The sequence below is a fragment of the Bubalus bubalis genome, chromosome 4 (assembly GCF_019923935.1).
Source record: "Bubalus bubalis isolate 160015118507 breed Murrah chromosome 4, NDDB_SH_1, whole genome shotgun sequence".
NCBI lineage: Eukaryota > Metazoa > Chordata > Mammalia > Artiodactyla > Bovidae > Bubalus > Bubalus bubalis.
The window spans coordinates 144920337-144946102 of record NC_059160.1 but is presented as its reverse complement, the minus strand read 5'-3'; the positions used below and the strand labels follow the sequence as shown (position 1 = coordinate 144946102).

At 48.7% G+C, this 25766-nt stretch overlaps 1 protein-coding gene and 1 long non-coding RNA gene across 7 annotated transcripts in view; both read right to left on the bottom strand.

Annotated features, from left to right (window-relative positions):
• TSPAN15 (tetraspanin 15) overlaps positions 1–4481 on the bottom strand; it is a 54598-nt gene extending 50117 nt beyond the window's left edge. For 2 of the 6 annotated variants that reach the window (XM_025284659.3, XM_025284657.3), the window contains exon 1: positions 4247–4480. In XM_025284659.3, coding sequence (XP_025140444.1) covers positions 4247–4342 — 96 coding nt within the window. In that variant the 5' untranslated portion in view covers positions 4343–4480. Of the gene's footprint in view, positions 1–4246 lie in introns of all 6 variants that reach the window. The other 4 variants (XM_025284658.3, XM_025284654.3, XM_025284655.3 and 1 more) reach the window with 4 other exon arrangements.
• Positions 4482–9358: 4877 nt separating this feature from the next.
• On the bottom strand, positions 9359–16922 carry LOC112584687. The gene is made up of 3 exons (XR_003109059.3): positions 16573–16922; positions 16103–16252; positions 9359–9554 (listed from the first exon to the last, which is right to left on the bottom strand). It is a non-coding gene; the product is annotated as an uncharacterized LOC112584687 (long non-coding RNA).
• Between the last annotated feature and the right edge of the window lie 8844 nt (positions 16923–25766).

The window sequence follows — 25766 nt, the reverse complement described above, 5'->3', positions numbered from 1 at the left end:
GTATTCATATAGCCTTTAACCCAGCAATTCCACTTCTAGAAATCACCCTGCAGACATACACACACATGTGCAAAATGACACATTCAAAGATGCACTATTTGCAGTAATTAAAGATTGGTCCTTAATCTTTAGTCCTGAGTCCCCAAGCTGGAGACTGATGAAATATATTTTGGCATAGCCTACAGTGAATTCTGGGCTTCCCAGACAGCCCAGATTCTTTAGTGGTAAAGAATCTGTCTGCCAATGCAGGAGACAAAAGAGATGTGGGTTTGATCCCTGGGTCGGGAAGATACCCTGGAGGAGGGCATGGCAGCCCACTCCAGTATTCATGCCTGGAGAATCCCATGGACAGAGGAGCCTGGCGGTCTACAGTCCATGGGGTCACAAAGAGTTGGACACAAACTGAAGTGACTTAGCATGCACCCACAGTAAATTCTACACAGCCATCAAATAGAATGAGGCAGCCCCATCAGAGCTCCACAATTCACACAGATTTAAATTTAAGTGAAAAGGTAAGGACAGAACTGTGTATAGTATGCTACTTTGTGTGTGTGTGTTCAGTCATGTCTGACTCTGCAACCCCAAGGACTGTAGCCCGCCAGGCTCCTCTGTCCATGGGATTTCCCAGGTAAGAACACTGGAGCGGGTTGCCATTTCCTTCTCCTCGGGATCTTCCTGCCCCAGGTATTGAACCCATGTCTATCAAGTCTCCTGCATTGGCAGTCAGGTTCTTTACCACTAGTGCCACCTGGAAAGCCCAGAATGCTATTTTATGCAAGGGGAAAAAAAGAGTATATAACATATCCATATGTTTGTGCCTAGGATAGTATCTCAGAAAAGAATCACAAGAAACTCCTAACAGAGACTTCCCTGGCAGTCCAGTGGTTAAGATGCTACGCTTCCAATAAAGGGGGCATGGTCTGATCTCTGGTTGGGGAACTAAGATCCCACATGCCACAGGGCAAGGCCAAAAAAAAAAGGAAGACTAAAGAAACTCACAAAAGTTATGGACAGGGCATACCAGAGAGGGAATGGAGGAAGGCTTATAACTGATGATTACTCTTTCATACATTTAAATTTTGTACAATGTCCTTGCATTTCCTATTTGATAATAAGTTTTAACGCATAAAGTCCTACGGAAGGTGCATAGCTATGGTAAAACTTTTAGGTCCTTAGATACTGAGATGAAAATGTTAGCTCCTTGAGCTTACAAAGCAAGTAACCCTTGGCCCCACTGCTCCTCCCAAGGGATGGCACTGAGCTAATAAGCTTTCCTGTAATGGTTTCCAAATAACAACAAACCCAGTCTAAGACAAATCACTTAAACTGGGCCTCCACCCTGAAGTCAAATTCTGGCACCTGAAGTTGCCCTGGCAGGTGGCTGGGTTCTTGGCATGCATAAGGAGATTATTAAGCACTAATACCTCCAGAGATGGGAAGTTAAAGATTTTTAAAGTCAGTCTCAGGTGGCTGAAAAGGGAGGATTCTGAGTTCTGAGTCCCATCCTGCTCCAGAAGAGACAGAGCAAGGGCCACAGAGTGGTCTTTTCTTAAGACTGCAGGGACAGTGGCAAGCAGGGTCTTGAAAATTCAAGTTTCGTTTTAACTGTGTGACTCTTTTTTATAGCACTTGCTTTGTCCACATGTCACCTTCTCCCCACATGGCTAACCTAAAAACAATCCAGTGAGGTGTGGGGCAGGATATCACTTATCCATTTTGTAGATGGAAAAATGGAGATGCAAAGAAATTAGGAGACAAAGCTATGGTCTTTTCACTAGTCACGTATGGATGTGAGAGTTGGACCATAAAGAAGGCTGAGTGCCAAAGAATTGATGCTTTCGAATTGTGGTATTGGAAAAGACTTGAGAGTCTCTTGGACATCAAGGAGATCAAACCTGTCAATCTTAAGGGAAATCAACCTTGACTATTCTTTGGAAGGACTGATACTGAAGCTGAAGCTCCAATACTTTGGTCACCTGATGCAAACAGCCAACTTATTGGAAGACCTTGATGGTGGGAAAGATTGAAGGCAAAAGGAGAAGAGGGCAGCAGAGGATGAGACAGTTGCATGGCATCACTGATTCAATGGACATGAACTTGAGTGAACTCCAGGAGATGGTGAGGGGCAGGGAGGCCTGGCATGCTGCGGTCCATGGGGTCAAAAAGAGTCGGACACAATTTAGCGACTGACAATGACAACGTTGAGAGAAGCGGTGAAGCCAAAAAAGTAACCCCACCTTCTGGCTCCTGGTCTTCTCCTGTTTCCCCATCTTCCCACCCATCAACTTTAGCCTTCTCCCTGCCAACTCTGACCTACAGGGAAGGAGCTTCTGAGGCCAGACAAAGAAGGAGCAGGCAAAAAAATCCCAGAATCAGAATCAAGGGGCCTATGAGACCATCTAGCCTGGCAGTTTTTAACACTTATTATACACTTACTTGGGGAGGTTAAATAAGTTTAAATAAATATGTATGCCAGGGCCCAGGCATCTAGAGTGTTTTTAAAATTCTGAGTTGATTCTGGTGTAACTTTGAGAGAGAATCACTGAGTGACAGCTCAGATCATCCCCATCCCACTTTCACATAAAACCGTCTGCCCCTGGGACTTCCCTGGTGGTCTAGTGGCTAAGACTCCACACTCCCAATGCAGGGGGCCCAGGTTTGATCCCTGATTGAGGAACTATATCCCACATGCTGCAACTAACAGTTGGCAACTAAAGTTCCTGCGTGCCACAACTAAGACCTGGCACAGCCAAAATACAAAATAATAAATATTAAAAAACGAAACAAAACACTTCTGCCTCCCTGGACCATCCATCAGTGAGTCTGTGCTACATCCTCCAGCCCCCATACATACTGCTCATCACTCTTGCTCATTACATAGAGTCAGAGAACTGAACTGGGAGCTGGGTGAGTCAATTCACAGCTCTGAGGCCCCAAACAGGGAAGTGACTTGCCCAAGATCTCCCATTGAGTCAGTAACAGAACAAATCGAGAATCTGGATCTGGACACCAGGTAAGGTCACATCCATAGAGAGGTCACAAGGAAAACCTGATGGCAGATCTAGCAGTTCCCGCCAGAAGAAAAGACTCAATGAAGGTTGAGAAGGAGACCAGAGTGTGCATTGCATGTGTTTGCAGGGGATGGGTGTCAGGTACCTGGGCAAGTCTGCCCTGTGGCATGTTGGGGGCAGGGGAACTATTCTAGAGTGGCAGGGCTGGCACTGGCCTGTAGAAAGAAGTCCTCATTTCTATGAGGGGGCCCAGCCCAGTCTGAAATCTCCATAGCGAAACCCAGTCTATTGGGTCAGCTTACCAGGAGGGCCAGCTCCCCTGTCCATAATAATAACAATGGCTGAGACTTTCTGAGCTCTTTGCTGGTCCCTGTACTAAGCAATGGACTTGACCTGTTTCAGTTAATCCCCACAACAATTCTGAAAGTTGAGTATCATCTCTGTTTCTATTGGCAGATGAGGAAACCATGGCCTCAGGAGATGAAGTAACTTCCCCACTATCACTCAGCTGGAAAGTGGTAGTGGCAGGATTCGAAGCTGGTTCATGTCCAACCACAACCATCCTGTCCCCCAACAGGAGAGAAGAGAAGGCAAAGTGCAGGGGCTTTTTAAAGTTCTGAGCACCTAAAAGCAGCTGGAGATCTCCTCGGACACTTCTGGTGGAATCCGCCTGACCACACCTCCCACAAAGCTTCCTCCTTCCACCCTAGAGGAAACCGCGGCGCAACGGGGAGGCATCCTCGGGGACGTCGGCAGGTATCTAGTGGGACAGGATAAGGAGTCCAGGTCTCCCAACCCCAGACCACAAAGCCTGACCACTGCTCCACAGAATGATGGGGAGGCGAACTCAGTAACACCCGGCAGGCGGGGCGGGAGCGGCCAACGTGCTAACCACAGCCTACCGCACCAGCGCAGGCTGGTGGACTCTAGAACCAAACTGCTGGTCAGGTGCACACAGGTGAGCCACGCGGAGCTCCTTAGTCGTAGTCCTTACCAACGAGCTCTAAGGACCCCCACTCGGCGGCTGAAATTCAGGCTAAGCTCGAGCAGCCAGAATTTCCTGGTTCCCAAGGAAAGTGGGACGAGAATCCAGTTGTGCGCTTCTGCCCCCTCCCTGGAGCAGACAAATCTGCACCCAGCCCAACCCGCATTCCCCCACCCCCGGAGCATCGTGTGGGTGAACAAGGGAGTGCGTTCTCCCCCTCCCATCCCGGGGCCCGACTGGGGTCACTCACCCAGAACACCGTGGAGTAGATGACGAGCGAGAACTTGAGCCAGAGGTAGGAGAAGCGCGCGCAGTAGCGCACCTGCTCCGAGTCCCCGCGGGGCATCCTGGGGGGCTCCCGGGCTGGGTCCCTCGCTGCCCGCAGCCCCACCTGCGGCTACCGGACCGGCTACCGGACCGGCTCCCGGCCCCGCCACCGGCGCTCGCTCAGGGACTGACACCGGCGAGCCGCAATCACAGCTCCGGCCCGGGACCAGCCAGCCCCAGTGACCAATGGGCGCTCGGGGAGGGGGCGGGCCTGGGGCGGGGCGGAGGCCCTGGACCCAGAGGAGGCCAAGGCAGGGGCGGGGGCGAGGGTTGTGCGAACCAGGTCGCCGGCAAATCTGGAAGCGCCGGTGCTCAGGCGCGTTGGGGGGAGTGGGAGAGAGTGTGCAGAGCGTAGCTACAGAGAGCTAGTGTGCTTCATTCGGGGCACACAGAATGCTCGCTTTCTACTGCGGTCAAGAGGGAAGACCATGGGGAAAGAGCAGGAATTTATGCCTTAAAGCGTTAAAAAATGTGCAATTAAGTGTGCAAGGCACGAATGGAATAAGGAAATGGAGTTGTTCAGTCTAAGCGAGGCGGGAGGTTCGCATCTGGGAAGGCGCCGCAGACCAGGGTGGGGCAGAGGGCCCTCATGGAAGGCCCCACAGTTCCTTTTGTAACAGTGGGAGGCTTTCTCCCAAGCCTCCGATCCTCTCCTTCACTGGGACTAGGTGAGGTAGCAACCCTGCCCCCATGGCCTCCTCCTCCGAGAAGCCCTCACCCACTAGCCCCAACTCAGGGACCTCAGCCCTTGCACACAGCCCAGGTCTGACCCAGCCTCTTTCCGCCCAGCCTTTCCTCTGTCTGGGGTCAAAGTCTGTCTTCCTGGCTGTGAGTCTGTCTCCCACGGCCCCTGCTTGACTCACTGCTGTTTTCCTTTCCCCGCAGGCCTAGCTCAGCTGGGGACTTGGGAACCACGCAATCCATGTTTGTGGCATTCAGGAATTAAATATGTGAGTTCAAGGCAGGACTGGGTGGGGTCCCTGGTGGCGACTTCGGGAATGGCACTCTTGTCCCATTCCCGGGATCTGAATTCCCAAGCCTGCCAGAGACAGATAGAGACAGGCCACCCAGCCCCCAGAGTTCTGCCGGTTTTACTGTAGAAGGAAGCAAATAAGGGCTGGGTTGGGAGGGAAGCAATGCCATGCCCAGGGGTTGAAAGGAAGCCAGTTTCCTGGTACAAGGGAGCAAACCCTGCAAGGTTGGGTAGAGACATGGAACCAGGGACTGCTGAGGGTCACCTTCAAATGAATAACCTGGGACTTCAAAGGCATCCTACCTCAAGATTAGAAGTTGTCATTTCTGTTCTTTGAATGGTTTCACTCACTGGTGTCCGACTCTTTGAGACCCCATGGACTATACAGTCCATGAAATTCTCCAGGCCAGAATACCGGAGTGGGTAGCCTTTCCCTTTTCCAGGGGATCTTCCCAACCCAGGGATCAAACCCAGGTCTCCCACATTGTAAGTGGATTATTTACCAGCTGAGCCACAAGGGAAGTCCAAGAACACTGGAATAGGTAGCCTATCCCTTCTCCAGTGGATCTTCCCAACCCAGGAATGGAACCGGGATCTCCTGTATTGCAGGCAGATTCTTTATCAACTGAGCTATCAGAGAAGCCCTTATTCTGTCCTTCAAGGAGGAAAAAACTAACTCTTACCCCTCTTTATGGGACTAATTTTCCTCACCAGCCCTCACCTTACACCCACTCTTTGAGGTGCTCCATCCCCAGGAGGGCTGATTCAGCTCCATGCCCTTGGAGGGGTTGTTTGTCTCCTTCTCCCTGGGGTTAGCCTTCTAGCCTCCTTCCCTACTGGGATTTTCTTTCAGTTGTCCCTGTCTTAGTCCTGGCCTTCTAGCTAGCTGCACTCGCTCCTCTACAAATCTTCCCTAATAACATGCACACATTTGAGCGGCTCCTCTCAGCTCTCCCTGAGCCCCTGTACAATGACACTGGGGTGACGAGGCTGAGACACCCCTGCAGAGGAAGCCTGGAGCTCTTTGGGGCTAGCACAGCCTTTCCCCAGTTCCTGAGCAAGTTTGTTGTCCCTCCCTATCCCCGACCTGATCACAAGTGCTATGGACTACTCCTCAGTCACCCTGGCAAACACTGAAATCTCAGAAGCAGTGACAACGTATTTTCAGCGTCTCCTTTAAAAAAAAAAATATTTTCATGTATTTGGCTGCACTGGGTGACTGCAGCATGTGGGATCTTTAATCTTCATCATGGCATGCAGGATGTTTAGCTGTGGCATGTGAACTCTTGGTTGCAGCATGTGGGATCTCGTTCCTGACCAGGGATTGAACCTAGGCCCTGTGCATTGAGAGCTTAAAATCGTAGCCACTGGACCACCAGGGAAGTGCCAGTTTTTCTCTCCTTTTGCCAGAAACTCTTGGCTTGCGGGTCAGCAGGTCTGATGCCAAGCCGGGTTTAGTCATGAACTTTGTTAGAATATGTGGCGTAAATCATATTCCCTAATATCTTACAGAAACAAAAGCTGAATGAAATTTTTGGCCAACCCAATATGACATACAGGCGTGAGTGTGACCCCGGCTGCAGTTTAGAACCACGTGGTGAGCTTTCAGTGTTTCCTGATTTCCAAGCCCCACCCCAGTCCATTCAAGTCAGCATCTCCACCAACAGGGACCTGCGTATCAGGTATCAGTATTGTTGTAAAGGTCCCAGGTAATTTCTAAAGAGCAGGCATTGCCAGTCTAGAGGTAGTCATGAGGGTGAGGTGGTCAGTCAGAATTTTATCAGAAAGGTCACATTCCTGAGGACACTCAGCTATCCAGTGGTATGCAGGTCAAAGTTAAATAACTTGCTCTCTGGTAGGGGGTGGCGAGGGGGACTCTGTTGCCTAGTGTAAATACGCCCACTGGGTGTGGCACAGTCACACCCAGTCAGCTCAACACAGCCCCACAGCTTTCCTTATCTCAATACTGATTAGCATAGAGAGTGCCATAATGAATGCATCAGTGAAACTCATGGCTTATTAATTAGCACAACAGGTGTTAGAAATGAGCTATCCTTTGATGAACTTACTGCCAGCTTACCTCACAGATATTTCAGGTTGAGGGTTCCAATATTGCAATAAAGTGAGTGACATAAATTTCTGTTTCTCAGTGCATATAAAAGATAGGTTTATACCATTGTCTATTAAGAGTGCAGTAGCATTTTGTCTAAAAATGCAATGTCTATGCCTAATTTAAAAATACTTTATTGCTAAAGAATGCTAATCATCACCTGAACCTTCATCAAGTTGTAATCTTTTTGCAAGAGTAACATCACAGATCACTGATCACCATAACAAAAATTACCAAATGTGACAGAGACGTGTAGTGAGCAAATGCTGTTGGACTTGACACAGGGCTTCCACCAACCAATTTGTAAAAAAACGCGGTATCTTCCAAATGCAATAAAGTGAAGTGCGACAAAACAAGGTGTGCCTGTCACATTCAAGATGTATGCTGCTGCTGCTGCTGCTGCTAAGTCACTTCAGTCGTGTCCGTCTCTGTGCGACCCCATAGACGGCAGCCCACCAGGCTCCCCTGTCCCCGGGATTCTCCAGGCAAGAACACTGGAGTGGGCTGCCATTTCCTTCTCCAAGATGTATGGGTTGGCTAAAATGACTGAGGGCACTACTCATTCTTTCTTCAGAGTAAAAAAATCTTACTTAAGGGTAATGCACTGGGCTAAACCCTTGAGGCATCCCAAATCCTGAGGGATTCTGGTTGCCTAATGTGACCATCTAGCTAACTGAATCCTGCCTGTAGAATACTGTATTTTTTTTTAAGAGATTGAATCTTTTTTTACATTTTAAATTTTATTTATTTAGGCTGTACTGGGTCTTCATTGTGGCATGCCGGCTGTTTGTCGAAGTACTCAGGCTTCTCTTACGTGTGCTACGAGTGCCTAGTTGCAGCATGTGGGATCTAGTTCCCTGACCAGGGATCGAACCCAGGCCCCCTGCATTGGGAGCATGGAGTCTTAGCCACTGGACCACCAGAGAAGTCCCTGTTGTATCTGTCTTGAGTGGACCCTTCATGCAAGGTGACAGAACACCTAAAAGTACAGGGAACTGGGGCTTCACTGACTTCACATAACAGATTGTATGAACTGGTTTTGTGGCTCCTTGCTAGTAAATGCTTGATGTATGCTTACATGGGTAGCAGGATTTGTTCTGATACCTAATTCATGATAACCTGGCAGGGAGATTGTAGGGGGAAATAACTAACCTCACCTTTAGTGGCTACTGCTGCTGCTAAGTCACTTCAGTTGTGTCTGACTCTGTGCAACCCCATAGACGGCAGCCCACCAGGCTCCCCCGTCCCTGGGATTCTCCAGGCAAGAACACTGGAGTGGGTTGCCATTCCCTTCTCCAGTGCATGAAAGTGAAAAGTGAAAGTGAAGTCTCTCAGTCATGTCCGAATCTTTGCGACCCCATGGACTGCAGCCCACCAGGCTCCTCCATCCATGGGATTTTCCAGGCGAGAGTACTGGAGTGGCTACTACTGCCTATGAAAAAGAAACCTACTGATTATGCACAACCAACCCGGCTTGCATAAGTTGGCATCCATTCCTCTGTTTCCTGCTCTGTGAAACCATCAGTTTGGACTGTTTCTCTTCTAGTTCTAACAATCTTAGCTATAGTCCTCACAGACAAATCAGTCAGCAAATAAACACTGAGCTTCTCCTGTGACTCAAGCCCTGCTCAGGGCTCTGGGGATACAGCTGTAAACAAGATAGACAACAGTGTCTATTCTCTTCTATTGAGGCATTGGAGGGGTGGGGGGTGGGGTGGGGTGGGGATATGCAACATGTATGACCACTAATACAAGACAAAGATAATTTCAGGTACTGACAAGCGCTGAAGATGCAGGAGAAGACCTTCTGAGTGGAAGAAGCAACAGGTACAAAGGCCATGAGAGAAACTGCAGCTTTGAGAGCTTGTGGTCCATGTGGCTTGTGCAAGGACCTCAGAATATAATAGAATGGGGAGAGATCAGAGGCGTGGGGAAAAGCCGGACAACTTTTGTAAACAGTTTAGATTTATTTTTGTAAACAGTTTAGATTTATTTAGTGAGGGCCATGGGTACTGTGTTAAGCACGGACGTGATCCTGAATCTGCTTTAAGCTTTAGAAGGTTGTAGCTGGGACTTTCCTGGCAGTCCGGTGGTTAAAACTCCGAGTTTCCATTGCAGGGGGCACAGGTTTGATCCTTGGTCAGGGAACTAGGATCCCACATGCCACACAACCAAAAAAAAAAACAGAAGACAGTTTCAGCATGGAGGACAGACAGGAGGGGGCCAGGGCTGGGGGTGAGGAAGGCTGGTTAGGAAGCCTTTGCACTGGGTCAGTGTGAAGGGCTGTGGATTAGCGGTGCACACCAGGAATGGTGACAGGTAGCTGCGCTGGGGATGTATCTTGGGGACAAGCCACCAGGGTTTACTGACAGATGGGGTGTGGAATGTGAGGAAGAGAGAAATCAAGATACTCCGAAGTGTTTTTGCTTTGAGCAACCAGGTAAAGTTTGCTCCCATTTACAAACGTGAGGGATGTTATGAAAAATGCTGCTGGGGGGAAAGTGGGTCAAAAATCAATTACTTTGGCCATTTAATTTTTTGAGATACTTTTTCAAAACCCAGGTAGAGTTGTCCAGGGAACTCAGAAGTGAGGTTTAAGTTAGATAATATAAGTTTGAGCGTCATCAGATCAATTTAAATCATTCCTCCAGTTCTTCCCCTAAAGAATTGCATGTTTGAGTCTACTTATTTCTTCTGGAGGAGGGACTTTTGCTGTCCTTCAGGTTTTTCTTGACTCTTTTGGGGGCCATCTCATGGCTCAGAATTTAGGCCACTTTTCCTTCCCATGCCATCTTAGCTCTCAAAGATCTCCATTTATTCCCGACCAGTTATTTATTAAGCATCAGGCCCTGAGCTGCGGGCTTTCACATAACTACCTCTTAATTTCTCACCACCCATGGAATTTGATTTGATGAATCCCACTTTATGGATGAAGGATGAAGGAAACTGAGGTTCAAAGAAGTAAACTGATTTTTCTCCAGTGGGAAGTCCAAATGCTCTGTGAGCCGGCAAATGATATGCTTTCTACGAATGCAGATGTGGCCCAGCTGTGCTAGAGTAAAATGAGCTAACTATGTGGCTTAAAAAGCAGCTAGAAATAATACACCATAGCTCAGATATTGACTTCAATACTGATTAGAGTTGCAACTTTATGTAGCATTATTGTGCATTACTGCAAGATAGTAGTTCTGTGAGATAAGTGTTTTGTCAAAAAGGATCTATCAGATAAGTCTGGGAAATGCTGAAGGACTGTTTCAAAGCCTTTACCATGAGAACAGATATTGTTTCTCTCCAGGAAGAAAGAGGGGGATGCGGCTTTTCTCAACTATATTTGACTGTACACCTCTATCTTCCCCCAGACACCAGCTGTTAACATCTCAAACACTAGTATCTGTGAGTGGTTTGTGGGACTTTTAAAACTGGGACAGTCCCAAGAAACCATAACAGTCCACCTGGGACTGGAGGGGTTTGGGTGCTAAAACTAGGAAGGACCAGTGCAAAAGCAGGACAACTGGTCATCATTTTTTTCCATCCTTTCTATCATCTCACAGATGTTCAGAAGGGTGTAGCCAGTGCAAGAGAGCTTCAGACTGTGCCCCCCAAAGTCAGAGAAAGAGGAAGGGGACACTCAGGGGACAGGACCAGTGTCTTCAGGTTCTGGAGGCTGTCATGAGAGGAAAGGGAATAGTTCATTCTAAGGGATCCCTTGGGATAGGGGCCAAGGAGACACGCTGAGGGTGAGTCAAGCTCCCTGAAGCAGCACAGCTTTGAGAAAAACACTGTGATTCAGGATTAGGGGGTTGGGGTGGGGGCAGGGTTACATGCCAGCCCTACCACACGCCAATCCACTCTGAATGAGGCACTGGGAACCTGAGTTACCCTCTTGGGACACCAGTGCCATCTGTGAAATGGGACCCTTCAAGGTAACCAAATGAAATTATTGAGCGTTGTACTTAGAACAAAGCTGGTCCTAAAGAACTGAGTCAGATCTGCTCACAGCTGGCCCAGTCCACTGGGGACCAGTAGACAGCGGGGTGGGACCAAGCTCACAGACCTTCCCTTCCCTCACAGCCTGGGTGCTGACCCTGTGCCTGGCCTTGACCCTCCCAGGGCATTTATCCTCTGGCTGGTTTTCTCCTTCAAACTTTTTGGAGCCACCTGCCAGCACTGGGAGGCAGGCTGACTCCGTGTTTGTGTGCCTGATTACCAATGAGAAAAGAGGGCGGTTAGGACATCAACCCCATCCCCACCGACCTCAAAGGAAATTAAGCAGTAAATCAAGTCTGACAGTCATGATTCAGGGAGTGGCCAAGCTGGGAGGATCTTCAGATATCATTCGGCCCAGCCCTCTCATAAATGAACAGAGGAACTCAACCTAAAAGAAGCCAGCATCCTGCTCACGGTTGTCTATTTACATCTAATGCCCTTTTCTCTATGTGTTATGTTGCACAATAAAAGAAAAATGTTTTTTGAAAAGAAAACAGTTTTTAAATACTCATATCCCCTATGATTAGTGAAGTCAAGTGTATTTTTACATGTTGATCAGTCATTCGTAGTTTTACAAATTTTCTGATTTTATCTTCTGTATATTTTTTCTTTGGCTGTGCTGTGAAGCATGTGGGACCTCAGTCCCCATACCAGGGATCCAACCCATGCCTCCTGCAATGGGAGCACAGAGTCTTGATCACTGGACCACCAGGGAAGTCCCCTTTTCCCCTTTGTACATTTTAAAATTAGCTAATAGATTCCTTTAAGTAGGCAATGCCAAGGGCTGACAGACTGGGGAAATGCCTTTCCCTAGTGGAGAGGCCCTTCTGGAGAAGACTCCTGGCTGGCCTCTCAGACAGAGGAAAGGTCTCGGAGCCGGCCACCTGCAGGGGTTGACCTCACTGGGGCCCGGCCGGGAATTCTGGGAAAGCAGCCTGGGTACACTGGTGCTGGGCCAGGTCTGTGTGACTCACTGGGAGTGGCGGGCACCCGGGCATCAGGGCTGCAGCAGTGGTTCCACCTGTCATGCGGAAGAGCAGGGCAGCTGCTTCTGGAAGACTGGGTGCTGCTGCGGGAGGGGAGCCTCAGAGTAAGTGGCTGGGCCCCCAGTGCAGTCAGAAGGTACGACGATTGGGCCTTGGGGAACACAGAACTGGGGTCTGGACCTGATCCTGTAGCTATTGAGGAAGGGATGTAAGGCTTTTACTCGCAGAAAACGTTCATGGTCCTGCTGATCTATGTCAGGAAGGTTTACAAGCCACAGCATCCTGCCCTGTGCTGGTTGCTAGGGGACCCCCAGCAAGGGTAGACCAAAGGGGAGACCACCCAGTTTAGAGCTGACAAAGTGCTTTCACCCACATATTAGAGCCCTTACCGCTCCTAGATTTACTTGGCTATCACCCTCCTTCCTCATGGTTGTTGGCACCATGAAGCAAGGACCATCTCATCTGAGGGCCTGGTGGGGTGTTGGGCGCACATAGCTGCTCATTAAACACGGGAGCCACAGATTGGCTGTCCCTGGCCACGCAAGCCGGCTCTGCCTGCAGCTTCATTCAGACTGCAGGTTCCAGCCTCCCTTGGGGCTTCCACCAGAAACCTAGTCCCACAGACATTTGATGTAAAACTTGTCCGGGGAGGAGCCAGTTCGCTTCTCCCAGACTTGCCAACTCCTAAGGCCTACATCCCTGTAGGCCGTTTCAACTTCCTCCTTCCTGTTTGTTGAGCAGTTTGCACCAGCCACTGCTGCTACTGTCTCTTACATTCCCAAGTCCCTCTCTGTCCGGCTCAGAGAAAATAAAAGGCTTTCCATTAGCAAAACGCCATTTTATGTTACAAACATGTGTTAACTGAGGGATTTTTTTCTTTTCCATGGGTCATCAGGATAGCCTTGGGTGCGAAACTAGACAAGGAGGATAATTCTTGCTTTATTTTCGAGGAGTGTGTGCCCAAAGGCACACAGCCCTAGAGGCTCCTCGCAGGCTAGGGCTGGTTTCCGCCTCCTGCTCAGCTGCCTCAATCATCCCCCCAAACACTGGAGCAAAGCGGGCTCCCTCTCTGCCCCCAGCAAATGACCCCAAACCTTCACAAGAACTGCAGAGAAAGCAGGCTAGTCTGACTTCTGGAGGGTCAAGTGGGGGCTGGGGAAAGAACTCCGAGAATTTAGGCTGCTAAATACTAGTTAGTTCAGTATGTCATAGGAAACCTGTGTTTAAAATCAGCTGGGGCGGAGGGAGTCATGGAATTCTTCTAGTAAAGGATCTAATCCTCTTCTACTTTTATTTTCATGTGAAGCCAAAACAACTGCCCCTAGAACATCCTCCAATTCAACACCGCTTATAATTTTTTTTTTTTTTTTTTTGCCACACCTGGTGGCTTGTGGGATCTTAGTTCCCCAACCAGGGACTGAACTCCAAGTGTGGCAGCGAAAGCACCGAGCCCTAACCACTGGACTGCCGGGGAATTCCCCTGCTTAAACCACTTTTTATAACGTGATGCAGAACTGTTAGGGGAAGCACACTGATTGAAACCGCCCACCCTGGCCAGGTACCATAGTAACCATTTGCATGAGTTGTTTTATGACAGGCTCAGATGGTAAAGCGTCTGTCTATAATGCGGGAGACCCGGGTTCGATCCCTGGGTTGGGAAGATCCCTGGAGAAGGAAATGGCAATCTGCTCCAGTACTATTGCCTGGAAAATCCCATGGACAGAGGAGCAGGAGATCCTGATAAGGAATACGGAACTAATAAGCCACCACCAACCGGAAGAGTTCGGGAAAGGTCTAAAGGAGACACTGCGTGTCCGTCCACTTCCCAGAATCCCTCTCGCTAACATCCATCTTGGCTGAGTGATGTGTGCGCCACCAGGAAAGACTCTGAATTAGAATGATTGGCCAAAGACCACCAGGAAACTAATCCCATCATCATTAAACCTGAGACTGCGAGCCACGCGGCAGAGCAGTTCTCCTGGGTTCCCTTACCTTACTGCTCTCCACCTGGGTGCCCTTTCCCAATAAAGGCTCTTGCTTTGTCAGCACATGTGTCTCCTCAGACAATTCATTTCCAAGTGTTAGACAAGAGCCCAGTTTTGGGCCCTGGAAGGGGTCTGTCTTCTTGCAACAGAACTGTATTTTATGTTACAGTCCAGTGTACAAAACACACAACTCAGCAAAAGCTGCAGGAAACAAAGTCACCTTTGCCACAGGATGCATCCCTGTACTTCCTATGGTCTCCCTTTAAACACTAGTCATCACCCACTGTTTGAAATCACTAATTCAAACTGCTGACCAAATGCCTCCAGAGAAGCCCTACCAGGCCTGTTCCAGCAAACAGGTAAGTTACACCTGGATTTATTATAACATTTGTTTATACAGAGACTGCTGCTGCTGCTGCTGCTAAGTCGCTTCAATCGTGTCCGACTCTGTGTGTGTGTCGGCACATAGACGGCAGCCCAGCAGGCTCCCCCGTCCCTGGGATTCTCCAGGCAAGAACACTGGAGTGAGCTGCCATTCCCTTCTCCAGTGCATGAAAGTGAAAAGTGAAAGGGAAGTCGCTCAGTCGTGTCCGACTCTTCGCGACCCCATGAACTGCAGCCTACCAGGCTCCTCCGTCCATGGAATTTTCCAGGCAAGAGACTACCCAGGTATTAAACAAAAGCAAAACCCTTACAAACTTGGCTCAAGTGAATCCTGAGATTGCCTTGATTGAGCACTGAGTGCATATCCCCTCCCCCTGCCTGCCACTCACTCTCTGGGTGACATAACCAGGAAGCCAGGAAAGAGCATCTAAGGCCACAGGGAGCCCCTACATCTCCAAGGACAAGAGAAGGTCTGTGGCCCCACCCTCCGGAGCCATAGCTCAAGGACCAGTGTTGCGAAAAAAGGCACAGCTCCTTTTGGCACCAGGTAGAAAGGAACTCCTGGTTCCCAGAGATGAACCCCCCCCCCAACAGTGGAACCCGAACGCTTCTCAGGGAGGGGGCTGCTTCTGCCTTCCAGCTGTGTGTGGTCCTGGGGGGCCTGCTCCACCCAGCTGACCACCATGGACCAGAGGGGAACTGCACTGGAGGACTGGTGGATCCCAGGTGGCCAGTGAACATCTGAGGATGCCTCGGGTTGACAGCGGTGAAGGAATGACTGTTTGCCAGACCCTTGTTTAGCCAAAGGCCCAGGAGAGCAGAAAGGGCTGTGTCTTCCACCACTTATTGGCTTGGCCCCCCTCTGGACATGTCAACAGCCTGACCCCTAGGGGGACCAAGGGGGAAAAAATATGAGCAAGGAAAGAAAAATCACACTCGCTTAAAAGGACTCAGTAACAAAGGGAGGAAGCCCTAGGTGAACGTGTAAATTAGAACTAGCAAGACAGACAGAAGAGGACTTCAAAGAAAGAAAAAGGGGTCATGGAAAGATGTAGCTGGAGCACACACAAAAAGATTCCTGCAAACTAAAAAGTATGACTTTCAAATATAACAATCCAATAGAGACAGTTCATGCTGCAAATTGAGTCAGTGGTCTGAAAGACAAAGAGAAGTATCTCAGAATTCAGAGGAAAAGCACAAAGAGGTGGATTAGAAGAAAAAGATAAGAGATGTGGAGGCCAGGTCCAGGACAAAATGTGGTAGATGCTGCTGCTGACTAACTCAACCCTGTTCCCAACCTCCTCCCTACTCTGACTTCACTGTGGAGGCTGGACATGTGAAATATACTTATTACCAGCTTCCCTTGCTTGAGACTGTTCTGGTTCATGGGCCATAGACATCCAGAAAGATTCTTTGTCTTTTCTGATGTAATTAGTGTCGCATTTTTTTCTCCTTTCTTCCTACGTTGAATGCAAACATGATGCCTGGAGCTACAGCAGCCATCCTGTAACCATAAGAAAGAGGCCAAGAGAATTGAGGAGATACCAGTCGAAACCCTGATGCTATTGAATAACAGAACCCAAGTCAACAGCTGCCTACCCAGAGCCCTGTGAAAATAAGGAAATAAGCCCTGAGGAAAATAAGCACCTATTATTCAAGTCATTCTTTACTCAATTATTCTGCTACATTCTTACATAATATGAGAAGAAATAGAGAAAATTTCCCTGTGAAGAAAAACTTGTTTTCAAACTGAAAAGGCTCACTGAGTACCATATTTAAAAACCAATACCCTTATACACCTGATATAAATTTGTCAATTTATACCTGAATTCCACAGAAAAAAAGGAGAAAAAGCTACAGTCTTATAGCAGAGACAGCAGCTTCCTTAAAGGAGGAACAAACTTCAAACAAACATTAGAGTTTTCATTTTTAGCTCTTGAATCTGGACACCAGAGAAGCAATGTCAACAGATAATCGACAGGAAAAAACAAATCAGTTTTAAATACAGGGTATTTTCCCCAGTCTCAAGTTCCCTGGGTAAGTATTAGCCACAACTTGGGAATTTCAAATAGAAAACAGATAAAAACTGGCTTGAAGAGTTCAAAGAACAGACATCTTTATATCTATGTGCTCAGTCACTCAGTAGCGTCCCACTCTTTGGGACCCCATGGACTGTAGCCCACCAGGCTCTTCTGTCCATGGACTTTTTCAGGCAAGAATACTAGAGTGGGTTGCCATTTCCTACTCCAGGATGTCTTCCCGACCCAGGGATCAAACCCGTGTGTCTCTTACATCTCCTGCATTGGCAGGTGGATTCTTTACCACTGCACCACTTAGGAAGCCCCCTTTATGTCTATATCCACATTTAAAGAGAAAATCCTTTTCTTCATGCTTCAAACACTGTAAACAGATAAATGGCAAAAATAAAAATCTGGGCAACATCCAAAATCATAAGGTTAATAAAACTTGCTTCTTGTTGTGAGGATTAGTTGCATGCATGTATCCACTCAGTGGGGAAGGAGGTGGTGGTGAGTGGGGGAAGGCGGGGGAAAGACAGACATTTGAAAAAGCAATAACAACACGGTGTGGTAAGTGTCAACATCAGGAAGGAGCAGTTGCTTCGATCTGTGTGTTCAGGAAGGCTTCCAGGAGGCAGCAATGTTAAAGAGAGGCCTGCCAGATTAAGTGGACATTGCCCCAGTGAAAGGACGTGTAAGAGGGTCTCAGAACAAGGGGAGAGTGGTTCCCAAACTTGACTGCAAACTGGAACCACCTAGGGATCTCTAAAAAGTACTGATGCCTGGCTCCCACCCCCATACCCTCCGTGCTGTGCTAAGTCGCTCAGTTGTGTCCGACTCTTTGCAACCCCATGGACTGCAGCCCACCCCGCACCTCCATCCATGGGGATTCTCCAGGCAAGAGTACTGGAGTATTCTGGGTTGCCATGCCCTCCTCCAGGGGATCTTCCCAACCCAGGAATCCAACCCAGGTCTCCCGCATTGCGGGCAGATTCTTTACTGTCTGAACCACCAGGGAAACCCAGGAATACTGGAGTGGGTAGCCCAGCCCTTCTCCAGGGGATCTTCCCGACCCAGGAATTGAACTGGGGTCTCCTGCATTGTAGGCAGATTCTTTACCAGCTGAGCTACCAGGGAGGCACCCATGCCCTCTGCCTCCTGCCTTAACTCATCTGAGCTGTGATGTGGCAGCAAGCATTTTCAAAGCTCCCCAGGTGGTTCTAATGAGCAGCAAAGTTTGGGAACCACGGGCTTACACCAAGCTTGAGGCCAGAGCCTGTGGCTCTCTGTAGATGGAACAAGGAATTGGAGGCAGAGGACAAACAGTGGGAATGGAGAGAAGTGGATGGGTTAAAATTTAGGATGTAGAGTGGACAGGAGTGAGTGATACTGGGGAGGGAGCAAGTGTAGAAGCTGCTGTCTGTGATGTCCAGGCTTCAGGCTTGGGTGACTGGGGGCATGTGGTCCATTTTCTGAGATGCAGAACACAGCAGGAGAAAGTGGGTGAGCACAGGAAGATCTCCTGATTAGAGGTGATGCATGCTTATTACAAAGAGGTTTGGCTTAAAAAATCTTAGCCCTGGCCGTGGTTATCATCATTACCATCTTCCTCATCATGAGTCTGAGAGGCTGCTTGAAGCCCTTGTGCTCACAAGGATTAAAGTAATGATGTCGCCCTCTGGTGTCACTATCTGTGTATTACGAGCACTCAGGCATCAGTGACACATGCAGGAGATGGACCCAGGATCCAGGCCCAGGTAGAACAGGGGCTGGAGGTGAGCGATCAGAGATGATCTCTTTTAGTGCTCAGGCTACAATCTCCCAGGGCGCCCCATGCTTGGCCCAACTTGAATAAGGTCTCCTTTGGATAAGCCGCTGTCCCTGCAAAGTGCTCACCTCATGGAAGGAGCCTTGAGCAGAGGAAAGACTACTGAATGGGGAGTTTGCTGATGGGAGCTGCAGGCACAGCTCTGCCAGTACTGGCTGTCCGACCTGCAGTGAGCACTTTACCTGGGCATCAGTGTCCTTATCATGACGAGGTGCTCCTGGAGGACTAACAGTGTATCTGTGTTGATGACGACAACAGGGGACAAGACTGACCTTCTCTGCCTCCAGGGAAGAGACAAGTGGCAGTTCTCATGTTCTCCAGAAAGGCTGCCACATGCCCGTGAGGAGTAGAGAGCAAGTCTCCAGGCAGGCTTCTGGAAGGAGGTAGCATTCCATCCGGGCCCTAAAGTGTCTGTGGCCAGACACCCCTCCCTTGGGACATTCAGGAGAAACTTGTCATCTTAGAGAAGGCCTGTGGTCGGAGAAGAAAGGTTATGGGCTCTGGAGTCAGACAGACCAGGCTTGACTGATGGTTCCCCCAGCTGCATGACCTTGGGCAAGTTCTTTAACCTTTCTGAGCATATAATCTCATGTATAAAACTGGGATATAATGAAATGACAACAGCAAACTCTTATTTAGCCCTGTGCACCTGGTACCATTCTAAGCACTTTTCATGTATTAACTAATTCAATCCTCACAACAATCCTACGAGATAACTAGCCCCATTTGACAAACAAGGAGGAGGAGGCACAAAGAGGTTATTTCGCTGGTTCAGTCCCCAGGCACATGGGCACGCGGTTGGTGGACAGTTACTGCTGTGACCACACAGATGATAGTCAGCGGATTTTACTGGAACAGGTAAGCTTGTTGGCAGAGCTCAGTCTCCTGGGAAGGTCAGTGTCTAGGAAAGAATTTCAAGAGACAGAAAGTGACATTCTCCAGCAAGCATTAAGCACAGTGCATGATCCTTTTATTTGTGACCACATCATGATACCCTGTAGTCCCTGGGACTTCCTGAATGGAAGGACCGTTTGGCTATGGAAAGGGATGGGCTCTTAGAACTGGCCTCAGTGAGCCCCACAGTACCAAAACCCTGCTGGGTCTTAAAAAAGGAAAACACTTCCTCTCCCATGTAGCTAAGGGTGGTCATGTGACCTTGTTCTGGTCACACGATATAAGGGACATCTGCTGGGAGGGTCCTGAAAAAAGATTTCCCTCCCTAACAAAGGAGAAGTACCTGGAAGGGGAATTCTTTTCCTTCCTGCTCCCTTCCTGGAATAGGATTGCTGTATGTAAGAAACTGCTACTTGGAACTGTTGCAGCCATCTAACAGCCAAGAGGCAAAGGTCAAGAAAAAAAAAATTCCTAAAGAACTTTGAAACCGTTGCACTGTTTAGCATGGAATCACTGACCTCCAGACTTCTGGTTATGTGAGAAAATAAGCCCCCGTTTGTTTAAGTCACTATTGCTTATAGCAAAAAGTTTTCTACTATTACACCCAAGCTGTTTCAATATATTCATTCGTTTGCCCAGTCATTCATTCATTTAACCAACAAATAGCATCTGGCGTACAGTGTGTCAATCATAATGGAGGGAAAGGAGGATATGACTATAATCAAGACAGGATTCCTGGCCTCATGAATTTCTGAGCATGGGTCAGGGTATTAACAAGAAGGAAAGCACAGAAATCTACTGGAGTATAGAACAAAGATAGTCAACCTGTGCAATCATCAAGGAAATGCTTCAAGGATAGTGTATCATGAAGGGTTCAGTGCTGTAACAGAGCCTAACATGCAAGGCCTGAAATAAGAGAGAAGTTTGTTTTGCTTTGTTTTTCTTTTTCATGCAACAACCCTGGGTTTTTCCAGCCATAACACAGGGCTGCCCTCTCTGGATTCAAAATGTCAGCTCCCGTTGTTACCATTTCCCACCCAGTAGGAAAAGGGGAGTGGAAGTGGAAAGCAGTCAACTCCTTCTCTAAACATGAGACCTTCAGAATGGCCATCATCAAAAAGTCTACAGATAACAAATACTGGAGAGAGTATGGAGAAAAGGGAACCCTCCTAAACCGCTGGTGGGAATGTAAATGAGTGCAGTCACTAGGGATGATAGTATAGAGATTCTATTTAGAAAACTAAAAATTGAACTACCATATTATCTAGCAATCCTACTCCTGGGCATATATCCAGACAAAACTATAATTCAAAAAGATACACGAACTCCTATGTTCATAGCAGCACTATTCACAATATCCAAGACATGGAAACAGCCTAAATGTCCATCAACAAATGAATGGATAAAGACGTTGTACAATATACAATAGAATACTACTCAGCCATAAAAAAGAATGAAATGCCATTTGCAGCAATACGGATGGACCTAGAAATGATCATACTAAGTGAAGTAAGGCAGACAGACAAATACCATATGACACCACTTATAAGTAGAACCTAAAATACAACACAGATGAACCTATATATGAAACAGAAATAGAATCAGGGACATAGAGAATAGACCAGTGGTTGCCAAGGCAGAGACGGGTGAGAGAGGGTTGGATTGGGAGTTTGGGATTAGCAGATGCAAACTTGTATATATAGAATGGATAAATGACAGAAGTCTTACTGTACAGCACAGGGAATTAAATTCAATATCCTGTGATAAACCGTAATATAAAAATATGAAAAAGAACGTTCATATATGTATAATGAGTCACTTTGCAGACAGCAGTAATTAGCACAACATTGTAATTCAACTATATCTCAATAAAAAATAAATTAAAAAAAAAAGATGAGGACTTACCTGGTGGTGCTATGGATAGGAATCTGCCTGCTAGTGCAGGGGACACAGGTTCAATCACTGGTCCGGGAAGATTCCACATGCGTGGAGTAACTAAGCCCATGAGTCACAACCACTGAGCCTGTGGGCCACAATTGTTGAAGCTCTGCAACAAGAGAAGCCACGGCAGCGAGAAGCCCACATACCACAACTAGAGTGGCCTCCACTCGCCATAACTAGAGAAAGCCTGTATGCAGCAATGAAGGCCCAGGACACCCAAAAATAAATTAATTAAATTTTTTAAAAAGCGAGCTGTTTGTTTAAAAAAAAAAAAGCAGATGAGACTTTGAAGTTGTCTGTATACACATATAAATCGCTTCTGCCACATCCTGTTGGCCAGACCTTAATCATGTGACCACATCTGGCTTGGAAGGGAGGCTTGGAAATACAGTCCATTAGCTGGGAAGCCAGGTGACAATAGGTAACAACAGGGAAGCTTTCATTGCTAAAAGAAGCAAGGGGAAAGTGGTCCTGAGAAAGGATCGGCAGTAAAGGAATGAGGCTATTTTTCTCAACCCAGAGAGCAATGGGGATTAAGCAGGAAGTGCATGGTCAGCTTTGTGTTTTTAAGAGATCACTGTGGCAGAGGATGGAGTGGAGGGGGACCGATAATACAGGGGGTGGTAAGTTCTCTCTGCTCTTCCAGGATTTGGCTCTCCATCTCGGCTGGAAGCTTCATGAAGGTAGAGACATGACGCTTTCTCCTAACTCCGGGATGATTGCAGGGAGTCTCTCAACTCCCAGTCCAGTTGAGAGACCCCCTGCAGGGCCCAGGACTCAGGCCTTTCAGCAGAAACCCTGACCCTCTGTCCCCTCCCTTTCCTCACTCATTCCCCTCTTCCTCCCCACAGCACAATTGCCAGCACCAGGGCAGACACCAAGTCCCCTCTGTCTGCAACACCCAGGCTGCCTCTGCTATGACCCCAGGCATCGAACTAGCAACCCCCTCCTAGGCAAGCCTCGCCCACTTCCTCCTCGGCCTGCCATAGATGGGCAGATTTTGCAGAAGCCTGATGTTGGGAAATGAACCCGTTTGGTGTTAAGAGCTTCTGAGCTCTGTGTACACCAGCACCACAGCAGATGTAAACACTCACGGCCTCTCTTCTCTGGCTAGATAAACTTCAGGCTTTTAGGGGGAGGCACCGCCCCATCACACTCACAGTGTTTAAAAAAGGTGTCAGCTGCAGCGCGTGCTTTTGGCAGACTGCAACTCTCCCTCTCCCAGCTGAAGTCCCAGATTCTGGGCCACTGATGCTCAGGCCAAGGGGGTGGGGGGCCCAGAGTTCATCTTCTAAAGGGGCCAGCTTGGGACCCTCTGGTTTGTGGACAAGGCGGGGCAAACTGTGAGGAATAAATCCTGAGATGCCGTGGAAACACTCAGCATCCTCCATAAGCTCTGCCTGACCTACACAGACATGTTTTTTTAGTTTAAGCTTTAGATTCTGTGAAAATAAGAATGCCACTCCCATCACCCCTGACTGGGTGATGTTCTAAACTTTATTCATTATTTGTTATTCATGTAGTCATCTGAGATTTATTGAGCACCTACTGTATGCCAATGTGCCAGGTTTTACACTGCCCTGCCCGCTCTAAGTCCCCTAAAATCCCATCACTGCCAATCCCATTAGTTAAAGGTTTTCACATCTATCTATCTATCTGTCAAGTTTCTATCTCTCTATTAGATATGTATCTACCTATTATAGACAGATGCTTCCTGGTGGCTCAGATGGTAAAGAATCTGCCTGCAACGTGGGAGATTCGGGTTCGATCCCTGAGTTGGGAAAATCCCCTGGAGAAGGAATGGGAACTCACGCCAGTATTCTTACCTGGAAAATTCCATGGACAGAGGAGCCTGGGGGGCTACAGTCCACGGGGTCGCAAAGAGTCAGACACAACTGAGCCACTAAGCTGCAGCATTATAGATATATAGATAAATAGATGATATTTGCAATATATACAATTTACCATCCCTCACCCCTGAGTCATGTTAAATTTGATTCATCATTTTCATTCAGTCCGCATTTAGAGGGTTCCTGTGATATGCTCTCTGCTCTCCTGGAGAAAAGACATAAACTAGACACAGCCCAGGCCCTGAGGAGCTCCCCACCTGTGTGACAAGGAGGTGACCAAGAAGTGGCTTCATGAGAGCGGAGGCAGGCAAGCCAGTGCAGACTGTACAGGATGGGGGAAGCCATCAGGAAGCGGCCCCCTTCACAGGCCAGAGGACTCAGGGGCTCCCCCTCTCTTCTCCAAATGAGGAACTAGATCAGGGCTCCTGTGTCTTTGAATTTCATGGACCAGTAAAATATAAAAACACCTAATTGAGGGAACCGTACAGCTCATCAGCATGGTATTCCACTGTGTAAGAAACGTAAAAGGAAAAGAAAAACCAGGGAGGCAACTACCATCTGCCATCACCATTATTTCATGCAAGAAAGGATATTTTAACCCCCAAAGCAAGAAGGGCATAGTTTCGGAATGAAGGCTGATTTTTCAAATGGGATTCATTCACCCAAATAAACGGCTCACTGTGCTGTCCTCGTCCTCGTTCTGCCCAGCCCAGGTGAACTTCGTGGTGACCAGATGACCTGCCGCCGCATGTGACCCACTGAAGCCGTGACCAGGTGGTCCAAGCCCAGCCAGAGACATGGTTGGGCGACTGCCAAAGGCATCTCTGGGACACTGTGGAGGGGCACCTGGGCCACAGCGCTTCCTGGAACCCTTTTCTTTCTCCCATCCCTTACCCCTGCAGCAGCTCCCACTGTCTCCTCCAAACTCCCTGAAATACAATTCCTCTCCCATTCTAGTCTTCAGGACTCCAGCTTGAAAACTACAATAACACAAACCATGAGGGTAACTCTAAGGGGTCCTTCTAGCGCAGAGTGATCCGACCTGGGGCTGTCCAAGGCCACTGTCTCACCATCACTGCTCAGCCACCCTCTTTGCCCTCACCTGCTTCTCTCCCCTCCCTTCCCCAGGGGTTGATCCCATGTGCTCCTTAATAAACATCCTGCACTCTAAAGTCGGAACCAGAGTAGCCTCCCAGGGGTACCCAACCTGCACTGCTGCTCAGCCCATCCAAACAGACTGATGGGCAGCATTCTCCTCCACTTCCTGGAGTCTGGATGTGTGCAGCGGAGCTAAAGGAATTTGGAATGTTTTCCTGTCTTGAGAAAGACCGGCTTTCATGGCCATTGTTTAGTGATGGACTCCGCAGGCCAGCTCTGTGCGCCCCTCTGTCCAGGGTGGCCCCCACCCTCTCCTTCTACGAGGCCACCAGTACATAGTTGGAAAGCTACAAGAGCACATGATTTAAGGGGGAAATAAAACTCTTAGATTTAACAGCTCCGAAACATAATCCTCACGTAAACACTGGAGGTGGTGGGATGCTGGCAGGGAGGAGAAACGGGTACTGTTTGGGGCTTCTCTGATGGGTGACACATGCTTCGGTGTCTTATCCTTGCACTCTGCTTGTACCTGAAACTCCTTCTGACAGCCTGGAGGAGGAGGCAGAACCGCCAACAGAGTAGGTTGCCCCAGCTGACATCCTTATTTCTACACATTCTGCCTCCAAAACCCTGGTCAGCGGCGCATAAGACAAACAAGCCCCGAACTGGAGTGTCTGCGGCTCTCCCGCCAAAAGACATCAGAGGCAGAGGTCGTTCAGCAAAAGGCAGTTGTCCAAACAGAGGCTGGTGGACCAATCCAGACAGGGAACAGGCCCCTCTCTGCCCCATGGCCTGGCCAGGGTGGGAACCATTGTGTCCTAAGCTGACTCTGGGAGGGCAGGAGGCCCAGAGTCCTACAGTATACACACCCACGAGAAGAGTAGGGGTCCCCGGAAGCTGGCTGGAGTCCAAGGAGACAGCATATCCTTAGCACAGCAGGGCTGCCAGTGCTGGTGACTGAGAACCCTCCAAGCGTTAAGGAGGGACATGCCCTGCCCTTCTGAGGCTGCTGGGTCTTGATGGTCTACACCCCCATGGGTGTGCACAGCATGCGTTTACACATGCCAGTCACATACGCATTCAGTCACTCAGACACAGCAGCCTCAGGCAGTGCCCAAGAGTGGAGTCTGCGGGCCGCCCCTCGGGGTTTTCTGGAGCTCACAGGAGAGGCGGTGAGCCCTGTCCTTGTCCTAAGACAGTGGTTCTCAAAGTGAGGTCCCTGGGCCAGCAGCATTAACATCACCCGAGAACGTGTTGGATATGCTTTGTGTTCCATCTTGGTCAGAGAGCCCTGAGCAGGCCCGGGGGCCTCCCACAGGGCTGCGACTCCTTGTCACGCCTTCTATGTGTCAGCTCCTGTGCTAATCAGACTTAACACACACTATCTCA